Source organism: Mandrillus leucophaeus, unplaced genomic scaffold (genome assembly GCF_000951045.1).
Source record: "Mandrillus leucophaeus isolate KB7577 unplaced genomic scaffold, Mleu.le_1.0 Scaffold11, whole genome shotgun sequence".
Classification (NCBI taxonomy): Eukaryota; Metazoa; Chordata; class Mammalia; order Primates; family Cercopithecidae; genus Mandrillus; species Mandrillus leucophaeus.
The window spans coordinates 2,250,068-2,261,035 of NW_012099209.1; the positions used below are offsets into that span (position 1 = coordinate 2,250,068).

Below are 10,968 nucleotides of genomic sequence, written 5' to 3' on the forward strand. Positions count from 1 at the left end.
TGTACCCGGGAGATGGAGGGTGCAGTGAGCCGAGATCGTGCCACTGTACTCCAGCCTGGGCGACAGAGCAAAACTATGTCTAAAAAATATATATATACACACACACACACACACACACACATACACATATATATACACACATACACCTATACACACACACAGTAGAGACCAGGCATGCTGGCTCACACCTGTCATGCCAGCACTTTCAAAGGTGAGAGGATTGCTTGGGGCCAGCAATTCAAGACCAGGCTGGGCAACATAGCAAGACCTCATATCTACAAAAAAAAAAAAAAAGAAGAAGAAAACAGCTGGGTGTGGTGGTGTGCACCTGTAGTTTCAGCTACTTGGGAGGCTGAGCAGGAGGATCCCTAGGGCCCAGGAATTGGAGGCAGAGCTCCACCCATGTCAGGTGGAGCCAAGGTCTAGGGCAGAAGGAGTGGCCAGGCACCCCGGCTCCCCAGCCCTGAGCACACCCCTTGCCTGCCCACAGCCTGCTCATCACCTCGCTTGGCCACATCAAGCTCACGGACTTTGGCCTGTCCAAGATCGGCCTCATGAGCATGGCCACCAACCTCTACGAGGGCCACATCGAGAAGGACGCCCGAGAGTTCATAGACAAGCAGGTGGGTGGGCAGGTGGGTGGGAAGCCCTGGGACGCTGCCTCCTCTCTCCTGTGGCCTCTCTTGGGCTGGGGGCTGGTCTCAGTTTCCCCATTCTGCCTGGCCTAGGTGTGTGGAACACCGGAGTACATAGCCCCCGAGGTGATCTTCCGCCAGGGCTATGGGAAGCCAGTGGACTGGTGGGCCATGGGCGTCGTCCTCTATGAGTTTCTGGTGGGCTGCGTGCCTTTCTTTGGAGACACCCCCGAGGAACTCTTCGGTCAGGTGGTCAGCGGTGCGTTTCCTCCACGGGCCCGGGTTTGAGCTGCAGCCCCACCAGAGCTCTGGGCAGCGGTCCTCCACCCGCATGTCAGGGAGAGAAGCAGGAAGATGGGAGGGAGTTGGATGCCAGGTCGGAGGCGGCGGGGTGCTGAGTGAGACGGATGGCTGGATTAATTATGGGGTCATGGAGTCTTCACTGAAATGACATGTGAGGCTGGGCATGGTGGCTCACACCTGTAATTCCAGCACTTTGGGAGGCTAAGGCGGGAGGATCATATAAGGCCAGGAGTTCAAGACCTGGACAACATGAAACCCCATCTCTACTGAAAATACAAAAATTAGCCGAGCGTGGTGGCGGGCACCTGTAATCCCAGCTACTTGGGAGGCTGAGGCAAGAGAATCACATGAACCCAGGAGGCGGAGGTTGCAGTGAGCTGAGATTGTGCCACTGCACTCCAGCCTGGGCGACAGAGCGAGACTCCATCTCAAAAAATTAAAAAAAAAGAAGTGACATGTGAGCAGAGACCTGCAAGAACCTGAGAATGAGAGGAAGCCATAGAGACAGAAAAGGGAAAGGTGGCTCTGAGCACAGGGCACAGCCACGGCAAAGGCTGTCAGTGGGTACCGAGCCTGGCACGTTGAAGGGGCAGAGGAGGCCAGTGGCTTGGAGTACAGTGAAGTGAGGGGAAATGGTGGATGGTACTAGAAAGGGGTACCCCTGCCTTCTCCCTCCCTCCCTCATTTTAGATGAGATCATGTGGCCAGAGGGAGACGAGGCCCTTCCAGCGGACGCCCAGGACCTCATCACCAGGTTGCTCCGGCAGAGCCCACTGGACCGTCTGGGCACTGGTATGTAGTGTGGGGGAGAACCCAGGTGGGTGGCTCCTTCAGGCCCTGGGACCCAGGAAACAGGGGGAGGGATAGTGCCTGGGGTAGACAAGAGTTCTACTTGGGAAGCTGCATGGAGGAGGGGGTTTGCAGCTGGGGTTTTGAAGGGTGCATAGGAGGTCTCCAGGAACTATCAGAAGACCTTGGAAAGAATAGGAAGTAGCTGGGTCTGGTGCCCACAAGGAGCACTGAGCCTGAATAAGTATGTGAGGCTGTGAAGTCACCAGGACCTGTGTCAAAGGCCCAACCCGGAAGATCCCACTGTCCCAGTTTTCCCAGCCACCTGGTTAATCATTAAGGGACCTTTTGAGACTCATGCAGCCACCCGTCACGTGGCCACTGTGGCTCCTGTTCATGAGTGAAGCTTCGCTATGGGAGATGGTTGAGTCCAAGGTTGGGGATCATCACCTGCTCCGTGGAGCAGAAACAAGTGGGAGAAGCCCAGGAAGGAGGCCGTCGTAAGGCCCTGGGCTTTCTCTAGGTGGTGTGGTCCCAGATGGGAGCAGAGAGAAGTACAGAATCTTTGGAACCTGGGCAGCCTGGGTGCTTTTTTATTTTTTTATTTTTCTGAGATTAGATCTCACTCTGTCACCCAGGCTGGAGTGGAGTTGCACAATCTTGGCTCACTGCAACCTCTACCTCCCAGGCTCAAGTGATCCTCCTACCTCAGCCTTCCGAGTAGCTGGAACCATAGGCATGTGCCATCGTGCCTGGCTAATTTTTGTACTTTTTGTAGAGACGAGATTTCACTGTGTTGCCCGGGCTGGTCTCAAACTCCTGACCTCAAGTGATCTGCCCGCCCCAGCCTCCCAAAGTACTGGCATCACAGGCATGAGCCACCATGCTTGGCTGCTGGCCTGGGTCTGAATCCCGACTTGGTCCCTCTCCAGGCTCCTAAATGACAGTGGATTTTTTTTTGTTCTCATTTTTCTGATTCTTTTTTTTTCTTTTCTTTGTTTTTTTCTGTTGTTGTTATTTTTTGAGATGGAGTCTCGCTTTGTTGCCCAGGTCAGAGTGCAGTGGTGCTATCTTGGCTCATTGCTGCAATTTCCACCTCCCAGGTTGAAGCGATTCTCTTGCCTCAGCCTCCCGTGTAGCTGGGAATACAGGCACCCGCCACCACACCCAGCTAATTTTTGTATTTTTAGTAGAGACGGGGTTTTGCCATGTTGGCCAGGCTGGTCTTGAACTCCTGACCTCAGGTGATCCTCCCTTCTTGGCCTCCCAAAGTGCTGGGATTATAGGCGTGAGCCACTGTGCCCAGCCCATTTTTTTGGTTCTGTGTTGTCCCCACCCTGTGTCCAGCATCGGCAGTGGGGGGTGGTGGGCATCCTGTGGCAGGTGAGGCGAGGACCCGCAGGGCTCAGCTGGGCATATCTGCAGGTGGCACCCATGAAGTGAAGCAGCACCCCTTTTTCCTGGCCCTGGACTGGGCAGGGCTTCTCCGACACAAAGCCGAGTTCGTGCCCCAGCTTGAAGCCGAGGATGATACCAGCTACTTTGACAGTAAGGAGGGGTCCCCCCGGCGGGGGTGGGGGGCTCTGCCATCCCTCAATCCCTGGGTGCAGAGGGCTGTGTGCCAGGCGTTCCACCCGAGCTTGGCACCTCACCCTAGGCCTGGAGCTTCCAACTTTCTGAGCCTTCCAAGAATCTAGGGCATGTGTCGGCTGCCCCCTGGCTGGATTTCTTGTGCGTCTGGGCTCAGGAGGCCACAGCATCCCTCAGGCTTCAGAAGAAGAAACCAAGGCACCAAGTGTGGCAGACCCTTGTCTGGGGTTCCCCAGCACATTGGGCCTCCTGGGTGTCCGTCCCTGACCAGGCATGGGGCCCCATCTGTCACCCAGGAGGGTAGGGCGCCTCGTGCAGCTTTAGTGGAGGCGTCCCTGCAGGGGCACTCACTGTAGGTGAGCTCTGAGGAATGACTGTCTCTCCCCACCTGGTGGTCCTGCCCTTCAGTGTCCAGCACCTCCTTCAGAACTTGCTTCATGTCAGAGGTCTTCTCTGAGCTTCTGTTTCCTCTTCTGTAAAATGAGGAACATCCTTTATGTTTGAGATGCACAATTTTGGCCAGGTGCGGTGGCCCAAGCCTTTAATCCCAGCACTTTGGGAGGTCAAGGTGGGCAGATCACCTGAGGTCAGGAGTTCAAGACCAGCCTGACCAACATGGAGAAACTCCATCTCTACTAAAAATACAAAAAATTAGGCAGGCATGGTGGCGGGCGCCTGTAATCCCAGCTATTTGGGAGGCTAAGGCACGAGAATTGCTTGAACCCGGGCGGTGGAGGTTGTGGTGAGCTGAGATGGTGCCATTGTACTCCAGCCTGGGCAACAAGAGCAAAACTCTGCCTCAAAAAAGAAAAAAAAAAGAAAAAGAGATGCACAATTTTACTTAATTCTGTGTGACCCATCTCAAGGAATCACCGAAGCTCGGAAATAGGAATTCCCGCCCCTGGTCCCACAGCTTTTTTGTTTTGAGACAGAGTCTGGCTCTGTCGCCCAGGCTGGAGTGCAGTGGTGCGATCTCGGCTCACTGAAACCTCTGCCTCCCGGGTTCAAGCAATTATCTGCCTCAGCCTCCCGAGTAGCTGGGATTACAGGTGCCCGCCACCATGCTTGGCTAATTGATCCCACAACTTTTTAATTATTTATTTTTTGAGAGTCTCGCTCTGTCACCCAGGCTGGAGTGCAGTGGTGCGATTTTGACTCACCACAACCTCCGCCTCCCAGGCTCAAGCGATTCTCCTGCCTCAGCCTCCCAAGTAGCTGGGATTACAGGCGCGTACCACTACCGCCCAGCTAATATTTGTATTTTTAGTAGAGATGGGGTTTCACCATGTTGGCCAGGCTGGTCTCGAACTCCTGACCTCAAGTGATCCACCCGCCCTGGCCTCCCAAAGTGCTGGGATTACAGGCGTGAGCCACCGCGCCCAGCCCCACAACTTTTTAGGGACACAGCTGGTGTTAATCCCCAGATATCTCCTCTGCCCCCCAAGCCTCCTGTGGTCCTTAAACACACCAGGCACTGTCCTACCTCAGAGCCTTTGCCCTGGCAATGACCCTATCCTGAGATGCCCTCCCTACATCGCCACACTGCCCTCGAGATCATCTCTGGGCATCAGGCGTGCTGCACGTGCCTCTCCCTCCCACAGCACGTTCGGAACGTTACCGCCACCTGGGCTCCGAGGACGACGAAACCAATGATGAAGAATCATCCACAGAGATCCCCCAGTTCTCCTCCTGCTCCCACCGGTTCAGCAAGGTGGGCCTGGGCCCCGGAGGGAGCCACTGCTCGGGAAACATTGCGTGATGTCTGTGTGCTTTCGTATCTGTTTTTTTGGTTTTGCTTTGTTTTGTTCTGTAGAGATGGGGTCTCGCTATGCTGCCCAGGCCGGTCTCAAACTCCTGGGCTTAAGTGTTCCTCCCACCTCGGCCTCCCAAAGTGCTAGGAATTGTATTGCTTTTTTGTTTTGTTTTATTTTGTTTGAGACTGAGTCTCGCTGTGTTGCCCAGGCTGGAGTGCAGTGGCGCGGTCTCGGTTCACTGCAACTCTGCCTCCTGGGTTCAAGCAATTCTCCTGCCTCAGCCTCCTGAGTAGCTGGGATTACAGGCACCTGCCACCACGCCCGGCTAATTTTTCGTATTTTTAGTACAGACAGGGTTTCACCATGTTGGCCAGGCTGGTCTCAAACTCCTGACCTCAGGCTATCCTCCTGCCTCGGCCTCCCAAAATGCTGGGATTACAGGCATGAGCCACCGCACCTGGTAAATTTTTTGTATTTTTAGTAGAGATGGGGTTTCACCATGTTGGCCAGGCTGGTCTCAAACTCCTGTCCTCAAGCATTCCGCCCACCTCAGCCTCCCAAAGCCCTGGGATTAAAGGCATGAACCACCGAGCCTGGCCCTGGGTGTTATTTTATAACCTCATGAGCTTAAGTCACATTCCCTACTTTGTTTATGATTTGATCAAAAAACGCTCTGCTCTGCTTTAGGCCTGGGCCCCAGGCAGGACTTTCTAGTCAGCGGCAAAAACCCAGCCTGGTAGCCTGGCCCCTGAGCCTCAGTTTTTCCATCTGTACAGTGGGCTAAAGTCTATGCTCTTTTAGGGATGTGGGGAGTGAGGATTTAGGGAAGTGACTCATACTGAAGCACCTGGCACATAGGAATCACTCGACTAAGCCAGCTTTCTTTTGTTTTTTTTTGAAACAGAGTCTCGTTCTGTCTCCCAGGCTGGAGTGCAGTGGCACGATCACGGCTCACTGCAACCTCTGCCTTTCAGGTTCAAGCCATTCTCCTGCCTCACCCTCCCAAGAGGCTGGGACTACAGGCATGCACCACCACACCCAGCTAATTTTTGTATTTGTAGAACAGACAGGTTTTCACCATGTTGGCCAGGCTGGTCTTGAACGCCTGACCTCAAGTGATCCACCCACCTCAGCCTCCCAAAGTGCTAGGATTACAGGCATGAGCCACCACACCCAGTCTAAGCCAGCTTTCTTGCCACCTTTGTTTTTACTGGTTTTTTTGTTTGGGTTTCTTTCTTTTTTTCTTTTTTCTTTTTTTGAGACAGGGTTTTGCTATGTTGCCCAGGCTGGTCTCAAACTCCTGGGCTCAAGTGATCCTCCCGGCTGGGCCTCTGAAAGTGCTGGGATTATAGGCATGAGCCACCACACCTGGCTTAACATTCTTTTGTCTTGCCTCCCAGGTCTACAGCAGCTCTGAGTTCCTGGCCGTCCAGCCCACTCCTACCTTTGCTGAAAGGAGCTTCAGTGAAGACCGGGAGGAGGGGTGGGAGCGCAGCGAGGTGGACTATGGCCGCCGGCTGAGTGCTGACATCCGGTAGGTGGCCTGGCGAAGTGTAGGCAGATCCAGCTTCCAAGCCTGCTGGGAGTTAGAGACAGAAAATCTGATGCAAAGGGAGCTTCCTAGTGGCCAAGTAGAAAAGGGTCAAACATCTTGACCAACCTATCAGGTCCCTGACAACCTTGCTCCCTTTGACTCTGTGTTCCTCACCATGCAAACATAAAACAGCTGTGCACCATCATGCTGATAGGCACACTTTTCCTTCTGTCCAGAATGCCCTTTGCTTAGTAACTCCTGTTCATCCTTCAAAGCTCAGACCCAACAGAAATAGTCAATGTCTGCCAGAGGATGGGTGTTGGAAGCTGGACTTGTTTTTTTTCTTTTTTTAAGAGACTGGTTCTCACTCTGTCTCCCACACTGGAGTGCAATGCCATGATCATAGCTCACTGCAGCCTCAAACTCCTGGGCTCAAGAGATCCTCTCAAGTAACTGGGACTACAGGCGTGCACCACGGCACCCGGCTAATTTTTTAAACAATTTTTTGTAGGCCGGGTGCAGTGGCTCACGCCTGTAATCCCAACACTTTGGGAGGCCGAGGTGGGTGGATCACCTGAGGTCAGGAGTTCAAGACCAACCTGGTCAACATGGTGAAACCCCGTCTCTACTAAAAATACAAAAAAATTAGCTGGGCTTAGTGGTGCACGCCTGTAATCCCAGCTACTTGGGAGGCTGAGGCATGAGAATTGCTTGAACCTGGGAGACGGAGGTTACAGTGAGCCAAGATCAAGCCACTGTCCTCCAGCCTGGGCGACAGAGTGAGACTCTGTCTCAAAAAAAAAAAAATTATAGAGATAAAATCTCCTTATGTTGCCCGGCCTGTCTGAAACTCCTGGCCTCAAACAATCCTCCTGTCTCAGCCTCCCAAAGTGCTGGAATTATAGGTGTCAGCCACTGCAGCCAGCCTGGAAGCTGGGTTTTAAAAGTTGAATACGAGACCAGGTACAGTGGCTCATACCTGTAATTCCAGCACTTGTGGGAGCCCGAGGCAGGCGGGTCACTTGAGCTCAGGAATTCAAGACCAGTCTGGCCAATATGGTGTAACCCTGTCTCTACTAAAAATACAAAAATTAGCCCAGTGTGGTGGCAGGCACCTGTAATCCCAGCTACTTGGGAGGCTGAGGCAGGAGAATCTCTTGAGCCCTGGAGGCAGTGGTTGTAGTGAGCTGAGATTGCACCACTGCACTTCAGCCTGGGTGACAGAGCAAGACCCTGTCTTTTAAAAAAAAAAAAAAAAGGTGACTGAGAAGTCTCCAGGTGGACAGAGAGGACAGTGCAGACAGAGGGAACTTGTCTATGCAAACTGTCCCTGACTGCAGACTGAGAATTAAGATGTGGCCATGAAAGGTGGCTGAGTATACTGGGTGCAGGTGCCTGGCAGGGGTGACCCAGGCTCTTCCTCCCTGCAGGCTGAGGTCCTGGACATCCTCTGGATCCTCCTGTCAGTCATCTTCGTCCCAGCCCGAGCGAGGTCCCAGCCCATCTCTCCTGAATACCATCAGCCTGGACACAATGCCCAAGTTTGCCTTCTCATCAGAGGATGAGGCGGCAGGCCCGGCCTCTGCAGGCCCCAAGAGGCCTGTCTTCATTCTAGGGGAGCCTGACCCACCCCCAGCAGCCACCCCAGTGATGCCCAAGCCCTCGAGCCTTTCCGGTAAGTGGGACCCTGAGTAAGAGGGATGATGTCATGGAAGTTTCCCAGAGGAGGGGCTATTTGAGATGGGTTTTCAAGGATGAGTAGGAGTTCTCCAGAGCCAACAAAGGCTTTAAGAGAGGAGAAGCCAGGGTCCCAGAGAGACCTCCAGCCTCCAAGGAACCCCAGTCTAGGGTAATGCCCCCAGCTTCATAGAGTCAGGATGGGACCCCTAGTTCCCAAGATGGGGGAACTAAGGGCCTAAATGGGTGTGGAGGAAGGCTTCCTGGAAGAGGGGGCTTGAAGACTTTTGCATAGAGAATAATTTGGGAATGGTATGTGGGACGAGGGAACTGCACGAGCAAAGGTCAGGAGGCTGGCCTGTGTAAATAGCAACCAGGGAGGAAGGGCCTTAAGATCTCTTTAGGACCACGTGGTGAGTTTGAGGGGCTCCCGGCTGACCCTGCTGACCCTCTAGCCGACACAGCTGCCCTCAGCCACGCCCGCCTACGGAGCAACAGCATCGGCGCCCGACACTCCACACCGAGGCCTCTGGATGCCGGCCGGGGCCGCCGCCTTGGGGGCCCAAGAGACCCAGGCCCTGAGAAGTCCAGAGCCTCCTCCAGCGGTGGCAGTGGTGGCGGCGGTGGGGGCCGTGTGCCCAAGTCGGCCTCTGTCTCTGCCCTGTCCCTCATCATCACGGCAGGTAATGCCCAAGGCCCGCTCTCACCTTTGTCTGTCCGCACCCATTTTAACCTACAGAGTGGGAGCCTACCCTGAGTAGGGGAGGCTGGGGATGAGCCCCAGGAGAGGGGAGGAGGAACAGGACACAGGGAGAGCTGGGGGGACGGTGTTCCCAGTAGAGAGCACTGCACGTGCAAAGGCCTGATGGGGCGACCATGCTTGGGACGTTGAAGCAATAGCAAAGCGGCCAGGGTGGGAAAGAGGGGGCCCCAGGGGAGACCTGCGAGGGAATGGGTGACCCCCTCCCTAACCCCCTGCAGATGATGGCAGCGGCGGCCCCCTCATGAGCCCCCTGTCCCCGCGCTCTCTGTCCTCGAACCCGTCGTCCCGTGACTCCTCGCCGAGCCGAGACCCGTCCCCCGTGTGTGGCAACCTGCGGCCCCCCATCGTCATCCACAGCTCCGGCAAGAAGTACGGCTTCAGCCTGCGGGCAATCCGCGTCTACATGGGTGATAGCGACGTCTACGCTGTGCACCACGTCGTCTGGGTGAGTGCCGAGTGGGAATGGCAGGGACCCGGGTTCTAGTCTGACTCTGCCCGGTCGCACCCCTCTCAGAGCTGCATTTTGGAGCCTGGCAGGATTAGGGAGACAGAGCTGGTGCCACCGAGTTCATCTTGGTCCCTGTCAGTTGGTAGGGAGAAGGCTGGATGAGAGAGACAGGGATGGATGGATGGAGGCTCACAGATCCCAAGTGACATTAACCTCCCAGCTCCATATGGGGACGCACTGGGCGTGTTATCCTCCCTCCCCCAGCCCAGGGGCATCGGGGCATGCCCTCCTTATTGGTTGCTCCCTGAGCAGACAGAGAGGGCTTTCTGGAGGAGGGGGCATAGGAGCTGGGGCTTTGATGGGTGAGTAGGAATTCCCCAGGATCAGGGAAACGGAGGCAACACAAGAGGCAGCAGCTTGCTGGGGTCCAACAGCAGACCCAGCCTGGGCTGGGGTCTCCTGATGTGGGACCCAGGCCATTAACCTCACTGTTCCCCTGTCTGCCCCCAGAGTGTGGAGGATGGAAGCCCCGCCCAGGAGGCTGGCCTGCGGGCCGGGGACCTCATCACCCACATCAACGGGGAGTCGGTGCTGGGGCTGGTGCACATGGACGTCGTGGAGCTGCTGCTGAAGGTGCGGCGCCCCCACTGCCCACCCTCAGGGCTCCCCGGCACCCCTTGGCCACAGCTCCGGGTTCCCTGTGGTTCTCACCATCCAGACACACAACCCTACATTCAATGTCAACTCCAGGCCTGGCACACCCGCTTCCTTCTGCCCAGAATACATGTCCTTCTTCAGCCCCCAACATCACCCCTCAGAACTCCTCCTCCAAGAAGCCCTCCTTTCTCCCTGGGTACCCTTACATCTGTTCCTCCCTCTGGTCTGAAGCCTGGAGGTAGGAGATGGGCTCAAGACAGGAGGAGGGGCCGGGCGTGGTGGCACATGCCTGTAATCCCAGCACTTTGGGAGGCCGAGGTGGGAGGATCGCTTGAGCTCAGGACTTTGAGACCAGCCTGGGCAACAGAGTGAGACCCCATCTCTGCAAAATATTAAAAAATAAAATGAGTTGGGCATGGTGGCACATGCCTACAGTCCCAGGCACTTGGGAGCCTGAGGTGGGAGCATCGCTTGGGCCCAGGAAGTCCAGGCCATAGTGAGCCGTGATCATGCCACACTGCACTCCAGTCTGGGAGACAGTGAGACCCTGGTTCTGAAAAAAAAGAGGGCTCTCATGTGGGCAGCTGCATGGGTGGTTCATTGGGTAGACGGACAGTGGGCAGGTGTCTTTGGCCTAATAACTCATGGGCCCTTAGGTGAGTGATTGGGGGATGGAGAGATGTTGGGGTGGTTAATGGGTGGATACCAGCTAGGTGGGTGACAGACCCCGGGAGGGTGGAGAGTGAAGAGGGCAGGCTTCGATGGGCGTTGACTGCAGAGGGAAGGATCTTGGCAGGAGGGGTGGTGCTCCCTGGGCC

At 55.4% G+C, this 10,968-nt stretch overlaps 1 protein-coding gene across 1 annotated transcript in view; it reads left to right on the forward strand.

The window, feature by feature from the left end:
• The window catches only part of MAST3 (microtubule associated serine/threonine kinase 3), a 56,463-nt gene that overhangs the window by 35,034 nt on the left and 10,461 nt on the right, over nt 1-10,968 (forward strand). Inside the window, exons 15-24 of the mRNA XM_011991253.1 lie at nt 491-623; nt 729-894; nt 1,629-1,730; nt 3,153-3,275; nt 4,919-5,028; nt 6,472-6,605; nt 8,036-8,280; nt 8,738-8,965; nt 9,264-9,490; nt 10,004-10,126. Of these exons, the coding sequence (XP_011846643.1) occupies nt 491-623; nt 729-894; nt 1,629-1,730; nt 3,153-3,275; nt 4,919-5,028; nt 6,472-6,605; nt 8,036-8,280; nt 8,738-8,965; nt 9,264-9,490; nt 10,004-10,126 (1,591 nt within the window). The remainder of the gene's footprint in view (nt 1-490; nt 624-728; nt 895-1,628; nt 1,731-3,152; nt 3,276-4,918; nt 5,029-6,471; nt 6,606-8,035; nt 8,281-8,737; nt 8,966-9,263; nt 9,491-10,003; nt 10,127-10,968) is intronic.